General features: G+C 51.3%; 1 protein-coding gene across 1 annotated transcript in view; it reads right to left on the bottom strand.

The window, feature by feature from the left end:
• POLD2 (polymerase (DNA directed), delta 2, accessory subunit) overlaps positions 1–7,821 on the bottom strand; it is a 10,250-nt gene extending 2,429 nt beyond the window's left edge. The window contains exons 1-6 of the mRNA XM_010829051.1: positions 7,750–7,821; positions 3,986–4,245; positions 837–958; positions 511–634; positions 235–349; positions 2–61 (exon numbers count right to left, since the gene is read on the bottom strand). Coding sequence (XP_010827353.1) covers positions 2–61; positions 235–349; positions 511–634; positions 837–958; positions 3,986–4,245; positions 7,750–7,760 — 692 coding nt within the window. The 5' untranslated portion in view covers positions 7,761–7,821. The remainder of the gene's footprint in view (position 1; positions 62–234; positions 350–510; positions 635–836; positions 959–3,985; positions 4,246–7,749) is intronic.
• Between the last annotated feature and the right edge of the window lie 5,942 nt (positions 7,822–13,763).

The raw sequence follows: 13,763 nt of genomic DNA, 5'->3' as shown, positions 1-13,763 counted from the left end.
GCCCAGCAGGCTCTCGCCCCCGCCTCCACCCAGGCCCAGACCAGACACCAGCAGCACAAACCTGCCAGAGAAGTCGGGGTCCTCTTGGGTGCTGGGAAAGTAAGGGGATGTCCCAAGAGGGCTGTTTGGAGCTACTGGTGAGGCTCCTCACCATCACAAGGAAGTAGGGGGGATCGAGGCAGTGACTGAGACTCCCCTGGACCACTGCCTGGACCCTGGGCCCCAGCTCCTCACCTGTCTGTGTCGAGGGGGCATGCAGGCTTCTGAGGGGCAAGCCCTGCAAAGCAGTGGTCCTCCACCAGGAACTTTCCATCATCTCCCACAGAGCCCAGCACAGCCAGGACCGTTCCTGGGGAGGAGCAGGATCAGGTCTGGGAGGAGCCTCCGAGAGGCTACCACCCAACACGCTACCATAGTCTAACTCTCTCCCTAAACCCAAACTCATTGCTCCTGGAATGCAAGTGTGAGCCAGCACCCAGATGCACAGGCCACCCCCTCTCTACTCCCTACCTGTGACCAGCTTTGACACATCAATGGTGCCCTCCAGTTTGATACGCTGCAATTCATCTTCCAAGATCAGTTCATCATCTGGGTGGATGTATTTGCTCCGAGGAGGCTGGGGGAGCAGGTTGTGCTGGAATTCAAAAATGGCAGTGGTCATGAGCCCAGGGCCCAGCAAGGCTCCGGTGCTCGATCAGTGAGATGGCCCTGCAGCCAGCAACCCTATGGCAGAGGCCCAGCCCTGATTCTCTGGATCCAAGGCAGGCAGCCCCATCGTGCCCTCTGGGATGGGAACATTGTTCTGGGGATGACGTGTGTGAGCCAGCTGGCCTTACCTCTTCGCTGACCTCCCGTAGGATGGAGGGCTGGAGTGGCATGGCCTTGAAGAGGGTCCCCACCACACAGCACTTCTCCCCGGGCTGCAGTTCACACAGCTTCTTCACTAGGACTCCACTGCCTGTGCTCAGAGAGAATGTGCTCAGCACAAAGAGAATGTGCTCAGAGACCAGGTGGCCCTCCTCTGCCCCATGAAGCACTGGCCCAGTCCTCACTGAGCACTGTGGCCCTAGGGCCCTGTTCTCCACCAAGAGGGAGAGAACATCAAATGCAAGGACCCCCTGGACCTAAAGGATCGGCCCCAGGAGGACAGAGGGGCTCTGGATGCTGGGTGTCCTTGCAGGAGAGGCAGACATGCAGAGAAGGCAACGTGAAGATGGTGCAGGGGCAGAGACCAGAGGGATGCGGCCACAGGCCAGCAGTGCGGGGTCAGTCACCAGAGGCTAGAAGGGCCAAAGAAGGATCAGAGGGAGCGTGGTGCTGCCGACACCTGGATTTCGGACCCCTGGCCTCCAGAGCTGGAAGGGAATACATTTCTGCTGTTTGAAGGCACTCAGTTTTGGCCTTGTTGTTTATGACAGCAGCCATGGGACACTAATGCAGAGTTCCCTCACTTATACCTAAAGTATAACACTGATTTTTAGAAAGAGGTATGCCAAGTCTCAACACAGCCCTGCTTGGACAACACTATAATTTCCTTTGCAAGTCTATTTTATCGACCCCACAAGTGCCTTGTCTTCTGAAAAGAGATACCCTAAATTCAAACTTCATATACCCATCCACCCTGTTCTGTTCTTTGTAAAGTCAGACAGCCCTGTTCACTCTGAGCTCCTGAGATCCCAGAGAGAACAAACAGGAAGCGTCAGGGATGAGGAGCAAGACAGGCGTGGGAGAGCCATGGAATGCAGGGGTCACTTGGGTGGGCAAGAGGGAGGAGCCAAGGCCCCAAAGGCCTGAGAGTTTGTTAGGACTTAGACCCTAAGCCTGGAGGAAACGCTAACAGGGTTATGGGATGATGTGGACTTGGGACCAGCCCTTTCGTTAGCTGGGTTCTCCAAAACAAGCCCTTCTTGCCCTAACCCTAACCAATAACATTCCACAGATCTACACCCTGGGGAGCAAAGGAGAGTAATTCAGAGTAAGATAGGGAGGGTGGCACAATGCCGCCATTCTAGATAGAATGCCAGACACCAACGGGAACAACAGATCTCAAAGCCGTGATATCCACTGAGCCTTCACTCAGCCCCAGGGAGCTGTGCCCAGCCCTGAGCCTGGAGCTCTTCTACCCCCGACAACATGTCAGTGGAGATATTATCACACACTACCTGGCTGAGGAAACTGAGGCACAGAGAGATTAAGTAACATGTCCAAGGCTACACAGCTGAGATCCAACATGCACGTCTGAGCACCAGGCAGAACTGCACACCCTTGTGCTGACAGGAGGACATCCATCCATTCCAGCCTGTGGGCACCAGGCCAGGCTCCAGCACAGAGAGTGAACCCGAAGGCCCATCCTTGCTCTCACTGAGCTTCCGGTGCAGAGGGAGAGGCAACAGCAGGAGATGAGGGATCCACTGCTGGGACAAGTGCCACGAACAGACGGGAGCGAAGGTAGTAGATGCCAAGAAGGCCCTCCTGGCCCAGGCAGCCTCTCAAGGCACAGGACTTTTAAAGTGAGGTCGTGAAGGAAGCCTGGGGATGGAGTATGCCAGATGCAGGGAGAGCTGACAGCAAGAAAGGGCTTGAGGTGTTCAGGAAACTTGTGAGTAGAGATGAACTCTGCCAGAGGCTGAGCTCTGGGGAGGAAACCTGGCCACATGGAGAAACCACGTGGTGAGTAAGGGATGCTGCCCCACTGTCCTTCATCCAGTCAAGGCCCCACTTATCATGGGCTCCTGTCCGAATTCCTGGCCCTACTCTGTGAGCAGAATAAAACGGCTGTTTCCTGTTACTGGGCAGCTTTGTGAGAAGAGAGACCTGGTACCACAGCAGGTTAAAAGGTGACATTGACCTTGGCTCGAGGAGAATGTCTTTGAGGACGTCAAGGAAAGCGAGAGAAAGGCCAGAGGAAGGAGACCCTTCTTATGTGGCGGAGAAAAGGTGAATAATACTTCTGCCTGAAGTAAAGAAAACGGAAAACATCTTTAATATGATGATGTAGCTAGGAGAATCCCAGGGACGGGGGAGCCTGGTGGGCTGCCGTCTATGAGGTCGCACAAAGTTGGATACGACTGAAGCGACTTAGCAGTAGCAGTAGCTAGGAGACTGGGTCACATATTCGCCTGACTGCCTATAATATTAATAAAACCAGAGCTTCCCAGGTGGTGCAGTGGTAAAGAATCTGCCTATCAATGCAGGAGATGCAGGAGATGTGGGTTCCCTGGGTCAGGAAGATCCCCTGGAGTGGGAAATGGCAACGCACTCCAGTATTCTTGCCTGGAAAATCCCATGGACAGAGGAACCTGGTGGGCTACAGTCCATAGGGTCACACAAAGTCAAACACAACTAAAGTCACTTAGCACACATGCACACAACCCAGCTAACCTGACGGGATAGAATGGACCTGGGAGCCAGAGCTTTACAAAGCTTTTCAAGTGCTTCCAATGTGCGACCTGGGCTGAGACCCAGCATGCCTGGTGCCAGATGGCGGTTGGGGGTGGGGGGAAGGCAATAAAAATGAGTAAGACACAATTTTACCTACAAAGTTTCTGTTTAAAGGCACAACAGATTAATTCAAAACTACAAGGAAAGCCACTCTTTTTTGTTTTTTTTTGCTCACCACGTGGCATGTGGGATTGCAATTCCTCTACCAGGGATCGATTCCAATTCCTCTTCCATGCCTCCTGCATTGGAAGTGTGGAGTCTTAACCACTGGACCAGCAGGGAAGTCCCAGAAGCCACTCATAAATATTAAGAACGGGGTGATGCAGCATCACCCGAAAGTTGAATGTGGTGCAGGGTGGGGAGGGTGGGAGTCCTGCTTCACCTGGAATAACTTAAAGCAGGAGAGATCACCAAGGAAGAACCAGGAAGAAAGAAGAAGGTCTGCACTGTCCAGGTCACTTGATTAGGAAAGAGAGACGACCCCAAGGGGCAGGAAATACATACCCAACAAACCTGGAAGCATTTCCCCAACCTCATTACTTACCCCAGCGCTGCTGGGCCCTGCTCACCAGGAAGGGCCTCATCTGGATGAGACGGGTGGCATAAATGTGGGCATACTGCCGGCTAAAGCTGCGCTCTCCCAACCGGAAGGGCTGCGAGGAATTGGTGTAAGTCACCACAGGCACCCTGGCAAAAGTGGCATTGCTGGCTGATGGCGGAGACAGCAGAGTGTGGGCCCTCTGGGCAGCCTGCTCAGAAAACATGGCCCTGCTTGATGTGTCCAAGCCAAGGAGGAGGTGGTCCCTGTGAAAACACAAATGCAGTCCTGCAACCCCAGCCCACATGCACAGCAGACGGCCAGAACAGCACCTGGAACTTACTGTGTTGGCTATCCATGTCTCACCCAGGAACCTGCATCCAAAAAGGGAGATGGAGCAAGTTAGGGAATGCCTCTCCCACCTAGAGCTCTCGAAACCCGGCTCAAGTGTCCACTGCCCGCTCCACACATCTACCTGGATGACTATCAGGGCTTCAAGCTCCACACGCCCCACATGAGGGGATTCCTCATCTGCCCCCATCCAGCTCCCTGGCACCTGCCCCATTTCAGGGCGTGAAGACAGCCTTATTATTATACAAGCCTACCATAAAATAATAAGCTTATGATTAAATAACAAAACATACGTCAGTCACTCCTCTGCTCAAAACCCTCCAAACGGCCCCCGTTTCATGGAATAAAATCCCAGGTTCCTACAGGGGCCTCAGAGATCGGCCCCACTGGTCCTGCCCTCCTGCCCACCCCGCCCCCACAACCAGGAAAACTGCTCTCCTCCCTCCCATACAAGCATGGTCCACTGCCATCTCTCCTTCAGGTGTGCTCAAACCTTCTCCTGCATCCCTCCCCTGGCATGTCTGCTCCTCCAATGTTTATTGTTTTTCATAGCATTTACCTTTCAACAAACAATACCTTTTAAGCTTATTGTCTGCCTCCTCTGAGTAGAATTAGAGCTCTAGGAGACCAGAGGTAGCAGCATTTAAGCCCACTTTTCAAAAGCAGCCCCGAGCCTGAGTGAGATGTGCCAAGAACGTCAAATCAACAGCAGGTCCTAAGATCAATACGTGGAGCAGCTCAGTCTATACAGACGTGAAGGGATGATAACAGTTCGCATGTAATGGGTTAAATAGTATGTGGTACTAAAACCGGTATCTAACCCCACCGCGTTTTTTTACAGCTCTAAGTGGCTTGAATTCTGTCCCTATCGAACAGATACTGGGCCGGAACTGTATCTGAATTAACTTTCTGCCCCAAAGTGCAGAGCAGTGGCAGCACTCCGGCCGCAATCTGCACTCCGGCCGCAATCTCAAAGGAGCCGCTCGGTCTGAAGCCCCAGACCACGGCCCCAGCACGCACCCTGGGGCCGTCTTGGGGGTACAGCAAAGACCCTGCTCAGACTTCCCTCGCGAGATGCCGCTTAACCCGCCGCCACGCGTGGACACCAAGAGAGCTAGCCCACCCCATCTCCACGAGGTCCAGGGAAGCAAGACCCTACTCACCTCTCCGCACGCCACGGCCCCGCCCCCTGCCGGGCGCCATCTCCCGCCAATCCGCGCGCCTTGCCCCGCCCACAGAGGCATCCCACCAATCACCGAGCGTTCCACCATGCTTTTCACCGCGGGACCCGCCCGCCACCGCGCACCGCCTCCCGCCACTCCGCGCACCTCGCCCCACCCTTGCTGTATCTCTCTAGTCCCGCGCGGTTTATTATGCTAATCACTGCGGGGCCCGCCCACCGCCTCGCCCCGCCCCCCTGCCAATCCGCACGTTCACTGCGCAAGCCAAGACACGTACCCCGCCCCTTAGCCCTGCGCGTGCGCAGGGTTACGCCCCACAGGTTGCTGGGCAACGAAGGGGGTGGGGGCCAGTGGCTAGGGACCCGTGCGCATGCTTGTGCGCACTGTTGTACAGACCTCGGCCCTTCGTCAGACTAGTCACCTCGCGTTCTCGAGAACTGGCGCTCTTTACGCCACCACAGGACCCCTCTGGGGTGCCCGCCTCTGCAGTGGGCACTGCTGACAACAGGGTGGGCGGACTGAGGCCAATGGTTGCAGCGATTACTCCGCCGCAGGCCCGAGGAGTAGATGGGGCACTGGGATACTGGAAGTCGGGAGAGGGCTTAGAGTTAGGGTCAGGACTAGGGAAACTGGCTGTCTAAGGCCCTACGCACAGGGTTAACAGGCCTCCCAGCCTCCGCCCAAAACTCCTCAGTCTCTGTTGTCCTCACTGCCCCTCACCTTTCTCACTCCTGCCTACCCACCAAGACTTTCCCATGCCATCCTCCACTTCATGGGGGCTCTTTTCCGCATCTCCACCAATCCACAGAATTCCTAAACGAGCCCTAGTGGCCCTTCCGCATGAAGCTTCCTATTGGCTTCAACCAGAGCCGGGATTCAGTCTCAGGCCTTTCTGGTTCACTCTGCATCTGTTTCCCAAGTACCGGTCTTGTCTTTGGAACAAAGTAGGAAATGGCAACCCACTCCAGTGTTCTTGCCTGGAGAATCCCAGGGACCGGGGGAGCCTGGTGGGCTGCTGTCTATGGGGTCGCACAGAGTCGGACAAGACTGAAGCTACTTAGCAGCAGGAGGAGCAGCAGGTAATAGTTAAAGATAACACATAAAAGCCCTTTCTGTGGACCTGACACTGTTTTAAATTCTTGACACATACTAATTCAACTAATCCTCAAATAACGCTTTGAAAATGCGGAAACTGAGGCACAGGTCACATGGCAGGATTCACCATGTGAGTAACAACCAGGATTCACCCCGAGGCAGCCTGACTCTTTGCCCTAACATGTATGTGTTCTGGCCCTCCTCTTGTGCAGGTCAGCTGAACTTCCCATCTAATTACCCGTTACTTCATTTTGCCCCTGTCATTTAATTAGGCATTTGTCAAACATCCAATTAGACTGAACTGGATAAGTTTGCCCTCAGAGGATGTGTGGAAACAGTCTCGTTCACTTACCGCAGTGCTTGGCACGTAGAGACTCCCAAATTTTCTTATATTTATAAGATATAAATAAATATAAATAGATGAGCACTTTTGGGGTGCGTATTATATACTAAGTGTCTTAAGAGTAAGGCAGGTCAGGTCCTAGGATTTCCATTTTACAGAAAGATTCACAGTTGCACAAGGTCACACAGCCAGGTAACCGGGACCAAAATTGGAACCAACCTGCCTGATTATCTTGCTCAGACATGAAGCTGGGTAGCCTCTCCACTGAGCTCTGCTCCTGGCAGGCCTGTGTCAGGCACACAGTTGGGGCAGCTAAGGGCGTCTGGGAGAGACCCTGAGACAACAGCCACAGTAGGCATGATGGTGGCTGGGAAAGGGGGGATGGACAAGTGGGTATAGTTCCATGGGTGGCTTGCACTTCCCAACTGTCTTCCCCTGGCTGTCTGCAAGGATGGACGGGCTAAAGTGTTGACTTTTTAGGCCTCCCTGGCAGTCATTGGTGATGGTGAGATCAGACCTGGCAGAGACATAGGGGAAGTCTGGCAGGGATGGTTAGGGCAGGGGGTGTGCTGCGTGCGGAGGCAGGCTGGGCTTCTGAGAAATCTGGTTTTGTGATAAAAAGGAAAAGCACAGGCCTGGAGGGGAGGGGAGTTTGGGGGGAGACTGGGTATATATATTTGTTTGGCTGAGTCCCTTTGCTGTTCATCTGAACCAATCACAACATTGTTAATCAGCTGTGCCCCAATACAAAATAAAAGTTTAAAAAAGAAGAGACATCAGAGAGCTTTCTCTCTCCTTACCACATGAACATCAAGAGGTCATCTGAGCACACAGTACTTTCTCTACAAACAGGGAAGTCTTCATAGAACCCAAGTGTGCTGGCATCCTGATCTGACTTCTAGCTTCCAAAACTATGAGAAAATAAATTTCTCTTGGGTAAAAAAAAAAAAAAAAAGGAGGAGGAGAACCACAGCCTACTCCCTTTCCTCCTTCTTCCTGTAATGAATAGAGTTCCTGGCAGTGTCCTACCAAAGATGCCAACCCGTATACCACTTAGCTACTGGATTAGGACCAGCAATTGCTAACTTATTTCACTTTAACAAAGGAACCCTTATTTGTTTTCTCCACTTTGAGTTTTCTGAATGTTAAACCAAGCATGTTCTTAAATAAATTATGTAAGGACTTCCCTGGTTGTCCAGCGGCTAAGACTCTGCACTCCAATGCAGGGGGCCCGGATTCCATTCCCTGGTCTGGTAACTAGAACCCACATGCCACAACTAAGATTTTGCATACAATGACTCAAGATCCTGCATGCTACAACAAAGATCAAAGATCCATTGTGCCACAGCTAAGACCCAGTGTAATCAAATAAATGAAAAAAATTTTTAATGGAGTATGTAGGTACGTAAAAGAGCAGAAGTCTCCTTAAAGGCTTAACAGAAACAGTGTCTTTGGGATTGGGCCTCTCAAAGTAAGTCTCGTTTCCACTGAAAGCAAGGCCTGGGTGGAATGACGTTATAGGGACAGGGCTTTCTGTGATGCTCATTAGTGTGTTTTTATTTTTATAAATGTTTTTAATTGTGGTGAAACATAATATAAAACAGCATTTTAGCCATTATGAAACATACAGTTTATTTGATGTTTTTGTTTTTCTGTCGCTTAGTCATGTCCGACTGCAACCCCATAGACTGCAGCACGCCAGGCCTCCCTGTCCTTCACTATCTCCTGGAGTTTGCTCAAACTCATGTCCATTGAGTTGATAATGCCATCCAAGTTTATTGGCATAAGTATATGTCATTAAGTATATGCAACCATCACCACTGTCCATCTCCAGGTTTTTCTTGATCCCAAACTGAATCTCTGTATCCATTAAACAATAACTCTCCATTCCCTCAACCCCAGCCCGTGTTAATCTCTAATCTACTTTCTGTCTTTGTGAATTTGCCTATTCCTCATATAAGTGGAAATTATACAATATTTGTCTTTTTTGTAGCTGGCTTATTTCAATTAAAATACCTTCATGGTATATCATGTTGTAGAACCTGTCAGAATTTCATCCCTTTTATGGACAAATAATACTTCAGTGGCACCCCACTCCAGTACTCTTGCCTGAAAAATCCCATAGATGGAGGAGCCTGGAAGGCTGCAGTCCTTGGGGTCGCTGAGAGTCGGACACGACTGAGCGACTTCACTTTCACTTTTCACTTTCATGCATTGGAGAAGGAAATGGCAACCCACTCCAGTGTTCTTGCCTGGAGAATCCCAGGGACGGGGGAGCCTGGTGGGCTGCCAACTATGGGGTCACACAGAGTCGGACACGACTGAAGTGACTTAGCAGTAGCAGCAGCATGTGTATAACACATTTTGTTTATTTATCCGTTGATGGACATTGATTTGGGTTGTTTTCATCTTTTGGCTATTGTGAGCAATGCTGCTAGGAACAGGGGCATACAAATATCTGTTTGACGTCCTGCTTTCAATTCCTTTTGGTATATGTCCAGAAGTAGAATAACTGGATTAAATGGTAATTCTCTGTTTAGTTTTCTGAGGAACCATCATACTATTTTCCACAGCAGCTCTACCACTTTGCAATCATACCAAGAATACACAAGAGTTCCAATTTCTCCAGTTTTTCTATATCCTTACCAACACTTGTTTTCTGGGTTTTTTGGATAGCAGATTTTTTCTCCTTGGAAGAAAAGCTGTGACCAATGTATACAGTGTATTAATAAGCAGAGACATTATTGCTGACAAAGATCCATGTAGTCAAAGCTATGGTTTTTCCAGTAGTCATGTTATGAGAGTTGGATCAGAAGCTGAAGCTCCAATACTTTGGCCACCTGATGAAAAGAACTAACTCATCAGAAAAGACCGTGATGCTGGGAAAGATTGAAGGCATGGGGAGAAGGGGACGACAGAGGACAAGATGGTTGGATGACATCACTGACTCAATGGACATGAGTTTGAGTAAGCTCCGGGAGATGGTAAAGAACAGGGAAGCCTGATGTGGTGCAGTTCATGGGGTCACAAAGAGCTGGACACTACTGAGCGACTGAATAACAACAACAACAAGCCATCCTAACGGATGTGACATGGTATCTCCTTGTGGTCTTGATTTGCATTTCCCTATTGATTAGTGACATTGCACATTTTTTCATGTGCTTGTTGGCTGATTCATGTCGATGTATGGCAAAAAACATCACAATATTGTAATTATTCTTCAATTAAAATAAATTAATTTTTAAAAAAGAAATTTTCATTCATGTATCTTCTGTTTTTTAAATTGAGTTGTGTTTTTGTTGAGTTTTAGGATTTCTTTATATATTCCAGATGTGAATTCCTTATTAAATAGGTGATTTGCAAATGTTTTCTTCCATTCCGTGGGTTGCCTTTTACTCTGTTGATGGTGTCCTTGGATGTACAAAAGGACTCAGCAATGTGAGTAGACACTAGAAATCAAGCAAGCAAAATCAGTAACTATTTGAACACTATATGAACATTCTTAGTTTCCTTATGAAGAAGGAAATGGCAACCCACTCCGGTACTCTTGCCTGGAAAATCCCCTGGATGGAGATGTCTGGTAGGCCACAGTCCATGCGGTTGCAAAGAGTCCGACACGACTGAGCAACTTCACTTTCACTTTCTTTCCGTTTCCTATATGGCCTAAGACAAAGATTGAATTTGTTGACAGTGATTCTTGAATTTCTAAAAGTTGTTTCTTCCATAGGCCCAATGATAAGTTTGTAAATTAGCATGAAATGAAGAAAAGTTATCACCATTGTTTGAAACATTTTTTTTATGTGATGAGTATGAAGTGGAAGCAGAACCGGATACACACCTGGCAGACTGGGTGGCCCTCAGCTTCCCCAGGAAGACAGGAGTGTCACTTAGAGGCCACAGTAGGAGGCAGGCTGGTTTGATGTCTAAGCCCTGTGGCAGGGTGTTTAGGACGGAGCCGCATCACTGGGCAGGGCAGCTTGGGAGCCATAGTGGAGCAGAATGAGCAGGAGGAAGAGTCAAAGCAAAGGTTAAGGTGCAGTGGACCAGGGCCAGCAAGCCTGGAGGTAGAGGACCCAGACAGGGAAATCTTGGAGATGAGGTAGGGGACTCTGAAAACCAGGATGCTTTCAGCCATTCTTTGGGCATGAGAAACCTGGCTCAAGACATGGTAGACATAAGACCAAGATGGTGGCCATCCTCATGGTTGTGGGATAATATACCCTGAAGGGGACTGAGGCTTGAAAGACTTCAGCACTTGAAAAGTGCTGAAGTCGGGCAGAGTCAGCTGCAGTTCAGTGTATCATGTGGTCATGGCCAACTTAAACCTAAGGTAGTTGATTACCTGGATATCAGGGACACACAGCATTGGTGGGAGGTTGGAGGACGGGTTTGCAAGCAGATGGGGCCCACAGGAGAGCCATGGAGCTGGGAGCACAGCAACCGTCTCCTATCTGGAATTCTCTGATCTGATGCCAGCCCTGAGATGGATAGCCTCCAGAGTTCCCTCTTCCCTTGGATTTACTCATTCACAAAACAGTCTGGGAGAGGTGGTCTAGCTGGCTGGCAAGTGCCCGCTGCCTGCTGTGTGGAAGAGGTCTGAGCCCCCACGTCTCTGTAGGGTTGGTTACTAGGAACTACCCGCATCAGAGCCATACACAGTCTGAGAGAAGTTACTCCCCATGGGAAACAGTGCTTTGGGAACATGGACAAGCACTGACCTGGTAGATGATCCCTGTCCACTGCAGGGCACCTCCTTACAGTATGGAAGCAGAAAGCTGTGGGCATCTGTGGGGAGGGTCCAGGGGTCAGGTTAGACCGGCAGCTGGAGTTGGAGCTGTGGAAGTCCCCGGAGGGGTGACATGGGTGAGAGCAAGATGAGGCTGGCTTGGAAGGAGGCATTCTGAATGGGGGTGTGGGGAATGTGCAGGGGAGACTATAAGGCTGGTCTACTTTCCAGAATCAGGCCTGAAGTGGGGACCTGGGTCCTGATCACAAGTCATGGGAACCAGCTGGAGGCAGATTAAGCACAAACTAGGTCTTATCACAGGGGAAAGCCCCATGGGACCATGGGCAGGATGGGCGGCCCCCCTCCTGTCTGTCACTTGGCCTCAGGGCTTGTGTCTCTGCCCCTGTCCGATCCCCTACCTTTCTCTCCCCCACAGACCCACTGCCTCTGGTCTGTGTCCCTCTGGGAACAATAGCCACCCCAGTCCAATTGCCTGGGTGGAGGCAAAGTCCCCATCTCCTAAGGGGGCCACAGCAGGTAGAGGCTCTGGATATAACCCAGCAGGACCTCAGTGTGGCTCAGGCTAGGCAGTGCCTGGAGGGGGCAGGAGGACTGACCCGGGCACTTCACTGGGGCCTGGGGTGGCTCTGGGGAGGGCAGCCTAGTAGGGGAGGGGGAGGAAATGGAGCATTAAGGAGGGGGTCCCAGGAGGAAGATTGGGGAAGTGTTGCTGACGGCAGAGCAGGGCAGGCAGGGGTGATAAGGTTCTATTTTGGACCTGGGTGTCTCAGCACGTCAGCAGAGCATCTTGTGAGGAGAGGCAGGGCCGAGACAAATTGGCAGGTGGGAAGTCAGAGCCTGTTCCAGAGCCCTGGGGTGGGGCAGACAGGCACTAAAGGGCAGCAGGTGGCAGAGCTGGGGGTGCAGGCAGCAGAAGAGCTTTCCCCTCTCCCCGAAGCCACAACGCCTGCCTCTTTCCTCTGTGCCCTCGCCTGCAGCCAAAGCCTTGCTGGAGAGAAACCAGAGACCCCGCCCCGCATTGCACCCACAGAGTCTACAGAGCCTCCTGATGTCAGGCTCCAGAGTCAGACATAGTATCGCCTTAACTATTCATGAGACATTCCCTGAGCACCCGCTACATGCCACACTTGGTGCTCCGGGTGGGATAACTCTCATCTGCACTTGTGGTGCTGAAGTTGGGAAGCTGGGTCGATCTCAGGGTGGGCTGGACGAGCTCTAGGTGGAGCATGGCCCAGACCTGCATCGGGAGAGGGCTTCCTAGGGAGGTGACACCCGTGCTGGGGCCTGAAGCCCAAAGAGGCCAGATGCGGGATCTGCGAGGGGCTGGGCACAGCCCGGATGATGGCCAGAGCTGTTCCAACACCTTCTGGCTCAGTTCCCTCCAGCCTGGACTCTGGGCACCTCTGTGTCCTGTGTCCCCCATCAGAGGAGCCGATCAGAGGAACTGGGAGGTCCAACCATCTCAGTTCAAAGTCCAGCCTTGGGTGGGTTGGCCAAGGGCCAGATCTCCCTCTCACGTGATCTTTATCCTGGGCTTTATCTCAACACAGTGACTTCTGGGTTCCAAGAAAGTGAGGACAGAACCACAGGCTGCTTGAGGCCAACAAACCATAAGCCAGCCCAGATTTCTGGTTGGAGAAAATAACCTGGTCTCCTGATAGGAGCAGCTCTGCCCGAACATGACATGCAGAAAGCTTGACTATGGTGTGATCGCTCCACTGGGGTGAGTGGATGAGCTATGTGGCTCCTAGGGGCTCTGTTATCTCAAGGCAGACAGCAACTCCTCCAACTTACCACCCTTTCAAGGCGCTCTCTGTCCCTCCTCTCGTTGCTGCTAGGAAATCGTCATCTGTGCAGACAGCACCTGTGGACTGTCTGGGGTACCAGTCTACCCCAAGCCATCTGCATGTTCCTCCAGCTGTACATTTAACCAGAAAAACAAAGTCAAGGGCTGTAGTGGCCCCTCATTTGCTGCTTACCAGCACGGCCCAGAAATACACACGTGGGGAAGTCAGTCACAGATAAATGTAGCGTCTTTGCTGATACGACAGGAGATATTCCATTTCA

This window comes from Bison bison, unplaced genomic scaffold (assembly GCF_000754665.1).
Source record: "Bison bison bison isolate TAMUID 2011002044 unplaced genomic scaffold, Bison_UMD1.0 scf7180017864499, whole genome shotgun sequence".
Classification (NCBI taxonomy): Eukaryota; Metazoa; Chordata; class Mammalia; order Artiodactyla; family Bovidae; genus Bison; species Bison bison.
This window is presented reverse-complemented; position numbering and strand designations above follow the sequence as displayed.